The following is a 14,151-nucleotide window of genomic DNA, read 5'->3' as shown; positions in this document are numbered from 1 at the left end:
CGGCTTTCTACACAGCGCTCATACGTTCTATACTCATGACGGCATTTCAGCTATATCCCCACTGCTTTCTTAGCCGTTAATTTGTGTATAGCCGGCGGAATTTCGGGAATAAGATTTAGAGAATGGGGGATTCTACTGGGGCCGAACCCATTGCGTGGAAAGTACATGCGCTCGAGCAGGGAACTACCTGGACTCTGAATGTCTCACATTGCCTGATGACTGCTGCAGCTTCTGGGTGGGGTCAAGGAGGGACGCAAAAATCAAGGACTGGACAATCGAGTGGGGGTGTTGCGTTAGTGCATAATACTCTAGCACAAGCCTTTGGAACGGATACTTGATGGCTTTTCGTGGCAGCCAGCGAGTAGGCTGTGGTTTGTGTAATTCAGCCTGGTGATCACAAGCTATGCAGGTAAGTACGGCAGTACCTCGCGGCTAACATTCCATCAAAGGAAGTGCTGATGGGAGAGCTGCGTATGCGTCTCGCACAGTCCCTTGCCCAGTCAATGCTGCACGTTGCCGGGGGCGACTCGGTTTCTTAGGTGCGGGTAGGAGCATATGAGGAGGCCTGAAATCAAGTAGGATATGTGGGCCAGTAGATTAGAACAATGGTGAATGTCATGAGGCTGATCACTCAGTCGAACAATCGATGTTTGATGTGTACAGACCAATCAAATCAAACGGCTGCTGTGACTTTGTTTCACGGTGGATTCTCGGTTTCTCTACGGTTCTACAGAGTTAGTGTTAAGACTTTTAATACGTCCTCGGAATTCAACGGAATCTTGGATCTGTTATCTGTATTTTTCCAACTAGCGTGAAACCCAGTTTCGACAGAGTCCACTCTCTCTCCAAGCAGAGGGAAGTCACCCCCGCGAGAAACTTATCTAAATCGATTATTTTTGAAGTCAGATCTCTAAAAAGCGTTCAAAAATTCTCTATCTAGGATTTCCGAGAATTTAGCTCGACAAGCTTGATACTCATATTCACTAGAATTTGCAACTAGGATTTGCAATGTTTAAAATCTACTTCTTAAAATTTATTATTTTACAACAACATAATTAAAAACTAGAAAGAAAAGTTAAAAGAATATAAAATATAATTATTAGAATTTTTTTCTTTTTCTAAATTAGACTGTCAGACCAGCATAGGTGCGATATTAGTATGGGTGAGGTAGAACGAGGATAATAAGGCTACCGAACTATGTAGGTGGGAAGGAGGCATGATATCCGATAACCTCCCACATGTAACAAATCCATTTTTCCTACTACCCCTCGTACCATCTCTACTACCACTCTACTCCCACCATATAATCTACTATAAATGGCTTGTATCTAGTCTAGAGACTACATAGCAACTACCCTATCATGAAATCGCTTCACACAGTCCCCTTTGCGACATAAGAAGACTTTATATACACTGCACCCCCTTAGTCCTTGGGGAAATACCACTATTACCACTAATCTCTCTATCAAAACCCCTCCCCTTAATGTCTATGCGACATTGAAATATACGTACGACTACTCTTCAAGTTCTACCAGTTATGATTACCTCGTAAATGCCCTAATAGTATAATAATAGAGGGTGAGGTAGATTTGTTACATTAGATTCGGGAGGTTATCGGATAGTAGGGATGTCTCCGCCAAGGCCCGCTAGCCATAGGGCTGAGGGCTGAGTGATGTGTCAAGGGTACGCTCGTAACATAGACTTAAATTAATAAAACTATAAAATAGTATATTAAGATATAATCGTCGAAGTTTATTACGCTATTATATAAATTAAGGAAGTGATACACGTACACCCCCTTTTTATACATGTACACTCTTTTGATACATGTACACCCCCAAATCGATCAGCTTCCGCGCGGCCGCTAGCCGCATAAAGTATAAACCCGCACATAGCCGAAGTAGGGCACACGAGACGGACAGCGAGGTAGTCGGCAGCGAGGTAGTCGGCAGCGAGGTGGACGTGGTACGCCAGCCTACATGCAGGGTAACGAGATCATATTTGATACCTTTCAGCTGTAGGAAGGCCAGGTGGCCAATAGATAGTGAATATTCGAGTACGATAGGCGTATTTCTAGTAGCAACGAGAGAGGGTAGCCAGCCAATCAGCTGTCGCCATAGAAGGACAATCCAAAGACCTCACCATCCGACGATTTGAAACCGTCTGATCTTTTAGACTATTATCAGGAGAGGCGGGAAGGCTTGCCTTGCTACCACCAAGAGTCTCGACAATACACAGATATTCCCCAGGAAGCTATGTGCGAGGTTTATACCTTATGCGGCTAGCGGCCGCGCGGAAGCTGATCGGATTTGGGGGGATGTATTAAAAGGGGGGTACATGTATAAAAAGGGGGTGTACGTGTATCACTTCCCTAAATTAATTATTATTATACTCGATTTTAAGAATTCTTAAAAATATAAAAATCGTATTTTATATCCTCTTAGAATTCTTTTTAAGTTTCTTATTATAATGCTATGAAATAATAAATTATAAAGATTAAGTTTTAGAGATCGTAAATTCTAGTAGATTATAAATTCTAGTAAATAAACTTATAGACTTAGCAACATCGCAACGAATCTATATATTCGTTTTTCTAATAAAAATAAAACCTATTAGCATATATAACGTGATATGAATATATCGATAGTTTAGTGCTATTACTTAACAGTCGCTAAAAGATAAAGATAGTCTCGTAAATAATACATTTTGAATATAGTTCTCTAAGGCCCCTTCGGTAACCACATATTTTCAAAATATGCCAACGTATATTACCCCACCTCTTGGCAAATGGAATGTGGGTTCAAAACAGCACTAGTAGACACTTGAAAATGTGTTAAATATATTTACGGTTTCGTTCGGTAACCTCGTAATCTCGCTGAGTAAGAATCGAATGTAGGTGTTAGCAACTCAGCTAAAAAGCTTGGTCCGGGGGTGTCTGCGCTTGACAGCCAGACACCCCTATTTGGACCTAAATAGGGCCCCCCAGGGCCTTCGCAGGGCCCCCGTAGGGGCTGCTGCTAACAGTAGGATAGTCGAAAAATACTTTCTCGTCAGAGACAATTGCCTTCCTACCTACCATTCAACAGTCTTATGGCTGACATACCTACTGCTGCACAGGCTTTGGCCATTGTTAATGCTTCTATTGCCCCCGTCGTTACCCCGTCTCCTGTCATAATGAGAAGAATAGTACTGAGCAGCAGTAAGAATGACACTTGCAGCTACCTCTTCAAACAGAGAGTCATCCATGACTGAAATATAGCTATTGTAGTCATGAAATGTGGCTACCAGTCATGGAAATGAAAAATATCGCTATTGCAGTCATAAATGTCCATTATTTCTGTGTGCTTAGCGCACATTGGGCCTCAAATTATGGGTCGACCCATAATTTACATATTTTCAATGTGCAATGTGGCCTGGCAAGTGAAAATATGGTTACCGAACGTAACCGTGTATTAATAGTACGCTAAGTTGAAAATATGTTGGCATATTTTGAAAATATGTGGTTACCGAAGGGGCCCTAAACTCAGGTAGCCCCTTAGCGTAGTTTTACGCCAAGCCTAATAGACGCCCTTCAACATCTCTGATACTTGACGACCAATACAACTTTCTCACCAAAGGAAGCTCGTCTGAATCACAGCCTCAAACGTCGGCTTTTCAGGCGACTGGCACCAATCACTGATCGCACCCACATCATCCAATCCTGACCATGGCCCCCACCCCAACCTCTTTGCTCTCCACCCACCAGTCCCCCTCCTCCGACCTCCACATCAACCTGCACCCTCTCATACTCCTCACAATCTCCGACTACATAACCCGCCACACGCTCCGCCGCCAGGAAACCCCCATAGTAGGTGCCCTCATCGGCCAACAGTCCGGCCGCTCAGTCAGCCTCGAGCACGCTTTCGAATGCCAGACCGTGCAATACAACGGACAGATACTGCTGCACGAGACGTGGTTCAAAGACCGATTGCAGCAGTACAAAGATGTGCATCTGGCTCCAGCTCTGGAGCTGGTGGGATGGTTCACCACGATCCCGGTGACGGGGCCCGAGGGCGCGCATGTGCCCATCCACCAGCAGATCTTACACACCTACAACGAAACCGCCGTCCTCCTCGCCTTCCACCCGGCCAGCGTGCTCGAAGAAGGGGCAGCGGTGGGCGGCAAGCTCCCGCTCACGATCTACGAGAGCGTCTACGAGAACAACGAAGGCCAAGGCATGGAGGTCGACGGCGCCGAAGCACCGCTGGAGCTGAGGTTCCGCGAACTGCCCTACAGCGTCGAGACCGGGGAAGCGGAGATGATCAGTGTGGACTTCGTGGCCAGGGGCGGAGGGAACGCCACGGCCATCGACAGCGCAGCGAAGGATACGAAAGGGCAGGCGTCGCAGAAGGCGGTTGGGCAGGTGGACAGGAAGGGGAAAGCGGTGGACAGGGAGAGTAAGGCCGTGGATGATTCGAGCATGTTGAGTTCGGAGGATGAAGAGCGTATGCGACCGCCATTCCACCCTTCACTTCCCGCAATGCCGTTGCTAATAATAGAGGCAGTCATCGCATCCCTCACCGCCCGCGCGAACGCAGTAAAGATGCTCCACGCCCGCATCCAACTTCTCAAAGCCTACCTCACATCCCTGCCACCATCCTACCTCACAACCACCACCACCACCACAGATCCCCCCTCAGACCCCACCACACCCCCAACCGACGCCCCAATCTCCGAAATCAACCACCCGCTGCTCCGCTCGATCCTCGCCCTGCTCTCGCGACTCCCCCTCCTGTTACCACCAGAACACCACTCCACGTTCCGGCAGGAAACGCTCGCCGAGAAATCGGACGTGGAGCTGGTGTCGTTACTCGGGAGCCTAGGCAGGAGTGTGAAGGAAGCGCGGGAAATGGGGCGGAAGTTCGGGATGGTGGAGGGAGCGAGCAGGGGGAAGGGGAAGAGCGGGTATATGAGCATGGCCGGCGGGGCCATGGATGATGTGTGGAGTCAGGGAGTGAATGGTGATGGCGGGTCGGGAGGTGGATCCAATGGGGAAGGCTTGAGTATGGATGGCGGGTATGCAATATGAGAAGGCTATTGGGCCGGATGGCTTGAATATTTTCAGCTCCAACAGAGGAGCAATTCCATTCCTGCATGAGAGTTGATGAAAATAAATGCATTTAGAGCGGCATAGCATCGGTTTCCACCCATCCAGATTCTAAGAGTAGCAATGCCATCAATATATGAAACAACATTTGCTCCTGTCGCTCCTGCTGCCTATCAATCGCTCAAGCTAGCGAAGTAAGCGGGTATCTCTGCGAACTTTAGTAGCCACAGCAAGTAGTGTAAAACCGAAGGAATATCTTCCACCCCATGGTTTCTCTCCGTCAGGTTTCAAACCTGCCCTACTCTGGGCCGTGAGGCACTTCGTCGCGGCTCAGTACCCATACCCACCTGGCGTCATTTCCACGCGCAGCAGATAGCGGAGCTTGACCTGGGCTATGTCGTAGGCGATGTATTCCTACTCTCTGTCAGCGCGGGGTTTCTGGGTAGAATGGAAGAGGTGAGAGCGTACGTTGTACTGCAGATAGCTAGACGCATAGTTCGCCGGACCTGGCTCCTTGGTCGTGTTAGGCTGTCACTTTCGGTCAGTATCACCCCAGTCCTCAACAATCTGGCTGGAGCAAACACATACCATCATCACCCCTTTTAAATCCGCATTCACGCAACCCGCATCTTTCCAACCCCTAGGAGCAGTAGCACCTCTACCCCAGGTGGCAATGCATCCGTGCTGTTTAGCCAATTCCGCAGCATCAGAACGGCCGATTTCGAGTTCGAGCATCGGTTTGCCGAGTTCGACTTCGCAAAGGAGAAGGAGGCCGGTGTTACTGGAAGCATGGGACTGGCAGTAATTGGCGGATTTGGAGGAAATGTCGGCCTATTGTGGTGTCAGTAATGGGATTGCATGGCCTGTTGCATGGCTTGTCGGGGTTTTATTTGGAAGGAATGAAAATGGGCGTGTACCAGGTAGACGCCCTTGCCAAACGCGTAGCCGTTTACTGGAGCTTCTGGAGGAGCGATACGAAGGCCTTGAGACAGGATACCGCCGTAGTTGGTGACTCGAGAGCCATGCCAGAGAAGACGGCGGTCGCTACCTTTGGCTTTTGCGTAAGGTGACTGCTCGAAACGCTCCTCTTCGCCGTTACGCTCGATGCGGAAGATGTCTTGGACCTGGAGATACGGGGTAAGTGTCTGGAGATTGACTGAAGCGGACAGAGCTGTACCTTGAATGAGAGATGATGGGTATGTCCGTGAGATTTGATCAGGTACTCCTGGAGGAGCGTGAATTCGTCCGAGACGATGTTGACTGAGGAGACATCAGTCAATGAGATTACGTCACAGTTCAGAGCCAGCAATGATGGAGCACTAAGAATGACAAGACCACAATCTGCTACAAGAGAGGAATCAAAGCTTACGAGGCGTCATCTCCCGCAATCCTAGCCCAGCAAATTGGCGATCGAGCGCATTGATAGCAACGTCTCCCCCGGTGTCTTTCATGATGACATGAGCAATCTGCATATCGCTCAGTGATTCCATCAAGCTGATTTCCTTCTTCAACTTCTCATCGGATGAGATTACTGGCGGTCGGTTCCGACCGAAAGCATGAGGGATGACGGTATAGAAAGCGTTACTGCAAGCTGCAATGGCGTCAAGCCAAGTCATGTTGTGCTTGCTGTCGGCGACAGATGGATCCATAAGCAGTTCACCAAGGTCTCTGAGGATCTCGAAACCCTTCTCCAAAGTGCGCTTGCTCAGCTTCCCTAGAGGTAGCTTGTTTGCGTCGTAGTCCAATTCCCGCATCGTATCTGCGAAGTACTGCTGGTTGAAGATTAACTCCATGAGTCGCTGGACGGATTTTGGAAGTGCACTGTCAGCTCGCTCGACATGGCTAACAGTGGCCCCCTTCTTCGAGGCTCCACTGGTGCTAGCAGTAGGTAGATCTTCCGCATCATCATCATCATCATCATCAGAGTCGTCTTCGTACTTGCGTTCGATGAAGGTGTAGTATCCTTTCTGCCTACTTCCCTTTGGCGCGTCGAATCTGTTGGACCAGGTGACTCCAGCTTTCTCTTTGAACTTCTTCTCAAAGGAGACCATTGCGCTTTCCAAGCTACCATCCCCAAGAGTCGTGCCTTTCCCTGATTCGCCAACTCTACCCCAGCGTGTCCAAGTCTTGTAATCGCCAGCCCCAGACACAAGAACCTGAACACGGTAGAACTTGTTGTTGTTTTCCCCTGCGTTTGTTTGGTTCAAGGCCGCATCGTAGATCATCCCATCCTCGCCAATGTATACTCGGTGAGTCCCTGTTACCGTCAGTTGGTAAGGCTTCCGCCTGGAAAGACTCGCGATCAGAAGTCTTACCTGCAAGAAGGCATCTCTCGTCCACTGGGATCAGAAGGGAGCCAGACTTTGCTCTCTGTACATCCTTGTGCTTCTTCGTAGGCGGCTGTTCCACAGCTTTGTCGACATCGGAATGGTCTTCTTCGATCGGGGTCGGGCTTCGCGGCCGCTTCCTGCCCTTACCTTTGGTGTCGTTTTGTTTGGAAGGCGCGAGGTCCATTGAGCTGGTAGCGTTGTTTTGATCAGAACCTGTTTGATCGAGTGAGAATTGAGCTTCATCGGCCCGGGTTTGGCTCTTGGTCGAAGCCGTGAGCCAGTCGAAGCTGACGATTTTGATGTCAGGCAATTTGCTAGCTTCCTGGACTTTTACAGAGACAAGCACCGAACGTTAGCTGAGTGTAGAGTGAAGGAGGAGAAGGTAGGCTGCAAAGAGCCATGTTGAGGAGATGCGGTGAGCTGAGCGAGAGGTGAAGGATGACAACAGGGAGAGATCTGACTGCTTGTTGGAGACGACCCGAGTTTTCAAGAGAGCAGATATTCAAAGTCAGGAACAGAACATGTAAAGAGACGATTGACGCCATGGGTAGTTGGAAGGATGAATAGCTGAAGGTCTCACCTTTCTCGGCCTGGGCTTCGATGTGCTTAGCAGTTGTAATAAGGTGTGTAACCCACCAAGCCTCCTCCTCTTGAGAGATCTTGGTGCTGTGTTTGCCGCCATTCTTCTTGATCAGGGCTCCTATCTTCGCTTTGCGATGCAGAGAAAGGTTAGAACTCGAAAGGTGCCTTGTTGAATCTTGCGCTGAGCGTAAAGCAGCGTGGTATGCCCAAGATTATTTGCTTACCATGCGTCTCGTCGAACTTCCCGCTCAAGGCTATTACGCAGTCTTTGAGTGGAGTGGCCATGCTTGCAATTAGTTTGTTTGTTGAATGTCAATATTCAAGATGAGGGACGGAGATGGGAAGATATATTTCCATTGTTATGGTAATCTTTTTGGCGGCAGATTTCCGCCCCTCTAGGCTTAGCGTCAGGCACCGGGTACATATTTCTTGGCGTTTTTGGAGTATGTGAGACACTGCGCAACACTCGTATCATGCAGAAAGAAGAACTTGAAGTTAATAATATAGCGAAGTAAAAGCTGTCGTCTAGTCATCCCAAAGGTCTGTAAAGACAAGCAACACACCGTAAAATTCTATGAGAAACCTTCTCTATCCGCTTTTCCATGCTCCAGGGTAAGATGCTTCTAACGGCGTGCTGGGAATCGAATGGAACTCCTCGTCCTCATGAGCTACTGCCTTAGCAAGTCCTTCATTCTCCTTTCCAATACTAACAGCAAGTCCGCTGTTCGCCTCATGGTCCTCCATCCTAATGGGCGTTTCTGCAGGCGCACGAGAGTAGTCTGATCCGCTCATTGAGACTTCATCGAAACCATCCTTCTTCGGCGACAGCCTTTCGGAATCATGATTGGGAGCTAGGTGAACTTCAGTCAGCTGGTCCTCAAGCCCGCCTTGAGCTTCTGGGCGGGAGCCTTCGCTTTCGCCGTTGATTTGATCATGTGGTCGACCACCGAGATTGATACCCAACCCTGATTCTTCATGGTCTTGTGCAAGAGGACTTGTGGGTAGATCGAGACTAGCGCTCTTCGACCCTGAATTCCGGTAAGGACTTCGGGGTGGTAGAGCCGGTGGTATCCTCTTAGGTATGGTAACCACCTTGGCTTTCTGGATGACTGGCATCTCGCGGGCTTCTTCCTCGTGACTATCCAGATCATGAACAGGCTCACCATCGTCAACATCATCTGCAAGGTTCTGTGACGTCTTCGTGACTGGGCTATGGCTTCCTGGTCCTTTGGCTGAATCTGCGAAGGTTGGCATCTGCAGTGGCTCAGCGGTCTGCGTGCCCCGATCGATGCTGGCAATGCTGAGCCGACCACTGTCTCTTCTGGAATCTCTCTTTGCGACACTGTTCTGTCGATTGAAATTGCTGAAGATTGGGCTGTGTGGTGAAGGTTTGTATTCAAAGGCATCGCTGCTTGGCCTACCCTTTGTGCCAGCTTCTGTGATCTCCTTGATCTCCATACCTTGCTCCTCTAAGGCGTGGACTCCATAAGGGTCTGGGTCATCTTCCGAGGGTGGCAGACCGAACCCCGTACCTGGATCATCCGCCACTTCAAAGTCCCCAGGTGTAGGCTCGGCTGGTGCTATCAAGCCTTCATCGACATTGTCACCCTGAGCTGCCTTGATCGTAGCCATGAGTGTCCGAGTCTCGTATGGGTCGTGCCTGACTTTGCCTGCTAGGATTTCCGCAACAGACAATTTTTGTCCGTAAAATCTCTCATTCTCATCCCCTCGCTCGATGATCAATGTCCCATCGATTTGCACTCCAGCGTAGAACCCTCGACTCTTCATGTAATTGAATACGGGTGCCTGTCTCTTATGCAGCTCCGTCTCCAATATCCCACCTATCCCAACCGGCCCAGCCACGACACTGATCTCCCCTCCAAGCGTAGCCCGTACTTTGGTGAACGCTTCCAGCGCCTTCTCCGTGTTGATGACCACCACGCAATCGTAGATGTCGACACCAACCATGAATCCTAGGCCTGCGGTGTGTAGTAATATGCCAGAAGGCGGTGACCAACTGCCATCCTCCTTCCTGCCAACCAGAATCCCCGATCCTCCAGCTCCACTGACCCACAAGCCTGTCCTCATAGTTGTAAAGATTGCTAGCCCCTTCGCTCTCTTGATCACTTCCGTCGGTATCTTCTTTATTACCCTCTGTTTCCCGCTAGGCTTATCAGCATCAATGACACCGTTAGAGAGGTGGTTCTCGTCCTCCACATAGAAGCCATCTTTGCAAAAACTGCGCAGGATTCGCGCAGCCTTGTCTGATTCTTTATCGAGCGTAGTTGGCCAGAACGCTTCCGATCCTAATTTGTTTGAGAGTTTGTTCACCGGAGCACCAAGTTTGTCGACGAGGTTGTATACTTTGTCGAAGCCTTGTTTTGAAGTCGTCTTAGTCGTAGACCAGCTAGGAAGCGCAGGGAATTGGATCGGCATATTGGTAACTTGGCGGGTATCAGAAGTGCAGCGCAATTGGTTGGAAGCGCATTAGAGATTACCTCCTTCGCATGGAAGGCGAAGAGCTCTAAGGATGCTCGAAGAAAGCGATTGTTTAGCCTCCACGGCGCAATGTTTGCTCAAGGTGTACTGTTGTATGCGATGTCTTGGAGAATTCGTACTGCAAACGCCGATCTTCCGTCTGCTTCTGCTACTCGTACCGTGTTCCTTCCGGCAGACACCGAACCACTCTCCCATTCGACACTCATGCCAAGAGATACTCAAGCTTGAACCTGCAGCCCAATTGTTAGTGCTTTGTCTGACCAGGCCGCCCCCAGATCTTTGACCTTCAAATATCTCCAAAGATGATTCGCAGAAGCGGTGAATACTAGCCCTGGTGCTCCCTCGGGAATACTTTTCGGCCATGGCTCGGAAGTCCGAGGTGCTATCCCGTATTCCCCACGTCGTCATACATACGAATCTGTCTCGAGACAATTGCAGCTCTCAAGCATGAAAAAAACAAGTTCAACATTGATGCTATGCAAGGCGCGTCTACAGCATGGCTTCGAGAGCAAAATCCTTCCTGTTCAACGTAGCTGAAGAGCTCGGCGTGTTCTCCATAGCACAATCCTCCAGAGATACTAAGCTCTTATGTCTGCAGCGATTCACGCGACTGTTTGCCTACGGAGCGTCGACGCTCATACTCGCCCTCTATCTCTCGAGTCTTGGCACCTCGGATGCTCGCATTGGACTCTTCATGACCCTCACCCTCCTCGGAGATGTCGTTATCAGCTTCCTCCTTACACTTGTCGCCGACGGGCTAGGAAGAAGGCGGATTCTCATACTTGGGGCGGCATTGATGAGTGCAAGTGGTGTTGTGTTTGCCCTGAGTGGAAACTACTGGGTTCTGGTGGCAGCGAGTATATTTGGTGTCATAAGCCCGAGGTACGTACCTTCTCGCACCTTAAGACGGAAGATGCTGATTGTCAACTAGTGGCAACGAAATCGGTCCATTCAGAGCAATCGAGGAGTCCACACTTGCCCAGCTCACGGCCAAAGAGATACGCAGCGACATCTTCGCCTGGTATACATTACTTGGCAACGCGGGCACGGCATGCGGTTCTGTCGCCTGTGGCTGGATAGTACAGGCGCATCTCAGAGGAGGAGAATGGTCCGAGACAAGTGCCTACCGAATCATATTCGGCATCTACGCTATTCTGGGAATCGTCAAGCTTCTGCTCGCTCTCATGCTAAGCGACAAATGCGAACCCGAACAGCCAAAGCAGGAATACGATGAGGTGCATCAGATGGACGACGTGGAGTTTGAAGGTCTGCTCTCGGATGACGAAGACAGCCAAGAACAGCATGTCCGATCGAAGGCACGCGCACCGCTTCCGGAAATGAAGAGGAAATCGATCTGGCCAGCAATCTCCCCTGCCTCGCGCAGTATCCTCATCAAGCTCTGTCTGCTTTTCGCCGTCGACTCTCTGGCTTCTGGTCTCGTCCCCTTGTCTTGGATCACCTATTTCTTCAATCGCAAGTTCAAAATCCCAGAAGGCCAACTTGGCACCCTGTTCTTCGCCACGAACATCATTTCCTCCATCTCAAACCTTGCAGCGTCTTCACTCGCCAAGCGAATTGGATTGATCAAGACCATGGTCTTTACACATTTACCTTCGGCCATTTTCCTCGCCCTTATACCACTGCCTAGCCATGCGTGGTTGTCCATGACGTTCCTCATCCTCCGGTCCTGCATGCAGAACATGGACCAAGCCCCCCCGTCAAGCCTTTCTTTCCGCCGCAGTCTTACCTAGCGAGAGAACGGCTATCATGGGTGTCGTCAATGTCGTGAAGACTCTCAGCCAGAGCGGTGGACCGATTGCTACAGGCTGGCTCGCAGAGATTGGGAAGTTCTGGGTGGCTTTCTTGATCGCTGGGGCGATGAAAGCAAGCTACGACTTGGCGATGCTGAAGATGTTCTTGGGCTACAAGAGCCGTGAAGAGGAAGAAGAAGAAAACAAAAGGCATCACCAGGAAACGGAGAATGGTACCGCCTGATCGATAAACGTTTGAAGGCACAATCTCTGCAAAAGAGAATCTAGATCTCGTATATTTGCCCTAGAATAAAGACCTCCCTCGCCCATCCATTGTCATCGTTCTTAACTTTCCTTGCGGTCGTCGGCTGTTTTATGGCTGACGAACGAGCCGGGCCCATTGAATTAACGTAGTAATTTCTACCCAGTTTATGATAGGCCAGCAGCAACACAACCCGCATCTCTCACCCCCCTCTAACACACCAGCACCAGCACCAAATCATCTCGTCCTCCCCCCTCAGCCCAATCCCGCAGCGACCCCATCCCCCATCCCATCCTCTCATGCATTGCGGACCGGAGCACGAACCCCGACTCCCGACCAGCTTTCGGCTCTTCCGGGTCAGTCAGCCGGAAATCACCAGCGCCTGTCCTCTTATCCTAGCACGGCTTTCAAAGTTGGAGTCTCGGCGCCTTTTCAGCACTTTTGGCTCACGATACGTTGACGATGTCTCCTTTTCTTTTCTTTTCCTGTCAAGAGACGCTACGCTACCTGAAAAGCGACGGGGGCGGTGTTGAGTGCGCCCATTTCCGGACAGCGTCAACTGCTGAAAACCGGCGAGTTTGAAGTGACCGGACACGATCCGTTCCGTGTACATTTTTGTAAGAGTATGTGGCAAAGAGTATGTATAGGGGTCGATGGAATTGAAAAAGTCCGACAGTTGCTAGGGAATAGTAACGATTTCATAACTTCTTGTTTTCAAATTCCCCTAAAAATCGTTGTTTTATCTACAAGGAATTTCCTCTATCAAACCATTTTTTCCTTCCTCTTATGAATTCACCATACCCTCTACGCATACCCCTTGCCACATCCTCTCACCCCCAAAGCAAAAGCAATACGAGGTGAGACTGCTCAGAAGCCGCCCAGGTCCCCCACCTTACGGCTCGACGACCACCCATCAGCGCGGGATACCCTCCCAACCATCGCAAGCATCCCTGCAGCACCATTGCACACGCAGTGCGGCTCACCTCCTCTCTCTCTCTCAAGAGCTCAGGGTCAGTACACGACAGAAGCGTCAGAGCGGCACTCAAGGCGAAAGCTACGTACGACCGACAGCAGCGAGCTGTTCAGTCCGCACACGGTACGCTCGCCGGGGGAATGATTTTTTCCCTCCGGTATAGCGGCGCCTGTGCCCGTTCAAAGATGGAATATACGCGGTGTTGGCTCTCAGTCGTAGCTGCGTTTGGGAGTTCGAGTCTGCGTCAGGATCTCCATGCACACATTTGGGGAGTCATCTCAATCCTCTTGGCGCGGCGTCACTGATGAGAGATCGATTGCATCCGCGAAGCACAAACCCGATCTATCAGGTCCTTCATTTAGCCAGCTTCTCTTCGAATTCAGTGCGACGAGACCTGAGATGCTTAAAGGGGAATTGAGACGGGAACGTCAGATCATGAGTGAAGGAGAGCATAGGACACTTGGGAGGAAGGTCATTATTGGTGTCGTGGGACTGCTGCTTACTTTTGGTGGTAATGTTGTTGGTGGGGCGTGGCTTTGGCACGAGGATGGTTAGAGATGAGAAATCTCTCGACGTCGAGCCGTGAACTACGACAATTAATATACTACATCGACTCGAGACAGTCTCATTCACTGTAACCTTTCATTCCCAAGACTGTCAGATGTATC

At 49.9% G+C, this 14,151-nt stretch overlaps 5 protein-coding genes across 5 annotated transcripts; 3 read left to right on the top strand and 2 right to left on the bottom strand.

Annotated features, from left to right (window-relative positions):
* Positions 1-3,706: 3,706 nt before the first annotated feature.
* On the top strand, positions 3,707-5,068 carry HO173_002395 (uncharacterized protein; the record flags this gene model as incomplete). The annotated part of the gene is made up of 1 exon (XM_037304328.1): positions 3,707-5,068. The coding sequence occupies one exon, from the start codon at positions 3,707-3,709 to the stop codon at positions 5,066-5,068; it is 1,362 nt and encodes a 453-aa protein (XP_037169123.1).
* A 348-nt stretch (positions 5,069-5,416) lies between these two features.
* Positions 5,417-8,283, bottom strand: HO173_002394 (uncharacterized protein; the record flags this gene model as incomplete). Its single annotated transcript, XM_037304327.1, has 9 exons — positions 5,417-5,500; positions 5,555-5,614; positions 5,675-5,917; positions 6,004-6,210; positions 6,264-6,346; positions 6,456-7,343; positions 7,402-7,743; positions 7,997-8,125; positions 8,223-8,283. 9 exons carry the CDS (start codon positions 8,281-8,283, stop codon positions 5,417-5,419), a joined length of 2,097 nt encoding a protein of 698 aa, XP_037169122.1.
* Positions 8,284-8,586: 303 nt separating this feature from the next.
* Positions 8,587-10,434, bottom strand: HO173_002393 (uncharacterized protein; the record flags this gene model as incomplete). The annotated part of the gene is made up of 1 exon (XM_037304326.1): positions 8,587-10,434. One exon carries the CDS (start codon positions 10,432-10,434, stop codon positions 8,587-8,589), a length of 1,848 nt encoding a protein of 615 aa, XP_037169121.1.
* A 132-nt stretch (positions 10,435-10,566) lies between these two features.
* On the top strand, positions 10,567-12,248 carry HO173_002392 (uncharacterized protein; the record flags this gene model as incomplete). Its single annotated transcript, XM_037304325.1, has 3 exons — positions 10,567-10,589; positions 10,981-11,379; positions 11,429-12,248. The coding sequence occupies 3 exons, from the start codon at positions 10,567-10,569 to the stop codon at positions 12,246-12,248; spliced, it is 1,242 nt and encodes a 413-aa protein (XP_037169120.1).
* Positions 12,249-12,264: 16 nt separating this feature from the next.
* Positions 12,265-12,492, top strand: HO173_002391 (uncharacterized protein; the record flags this gene model as incomplete). Its single annotated transcript, XM_037304324.1, has 1 exon — positions 12,265-12,492. One exon carries the CDS (start codon positions 12,265-12,267, stop codon positions 12,490-12,492), a length of 228 nt encoding a protein of 75 aa, XP_037169119.1.
* Between the last annotated feature and the right edge of the window lie 1,659 nt (positions 12,493-14,151).

Source organism: Letharia columbiana, assembly GCF_014066305.1.
Source record: "Letharia columbiana isolate WasteWater2 chromosome Unknown Sc0000004_s0, whole genome shotgun sequence".
In the NCBI taxonomy this organism is placed as follows: Eukaryota; Fungi; Ascomycota; class Lecanoromycetes; order Lecanorales; family Parmeliaceae; genus Letharia; species Letharia columbiana.
This window is presented reverse-complemented; position numbering and strand designations above follow the sequence as displayed.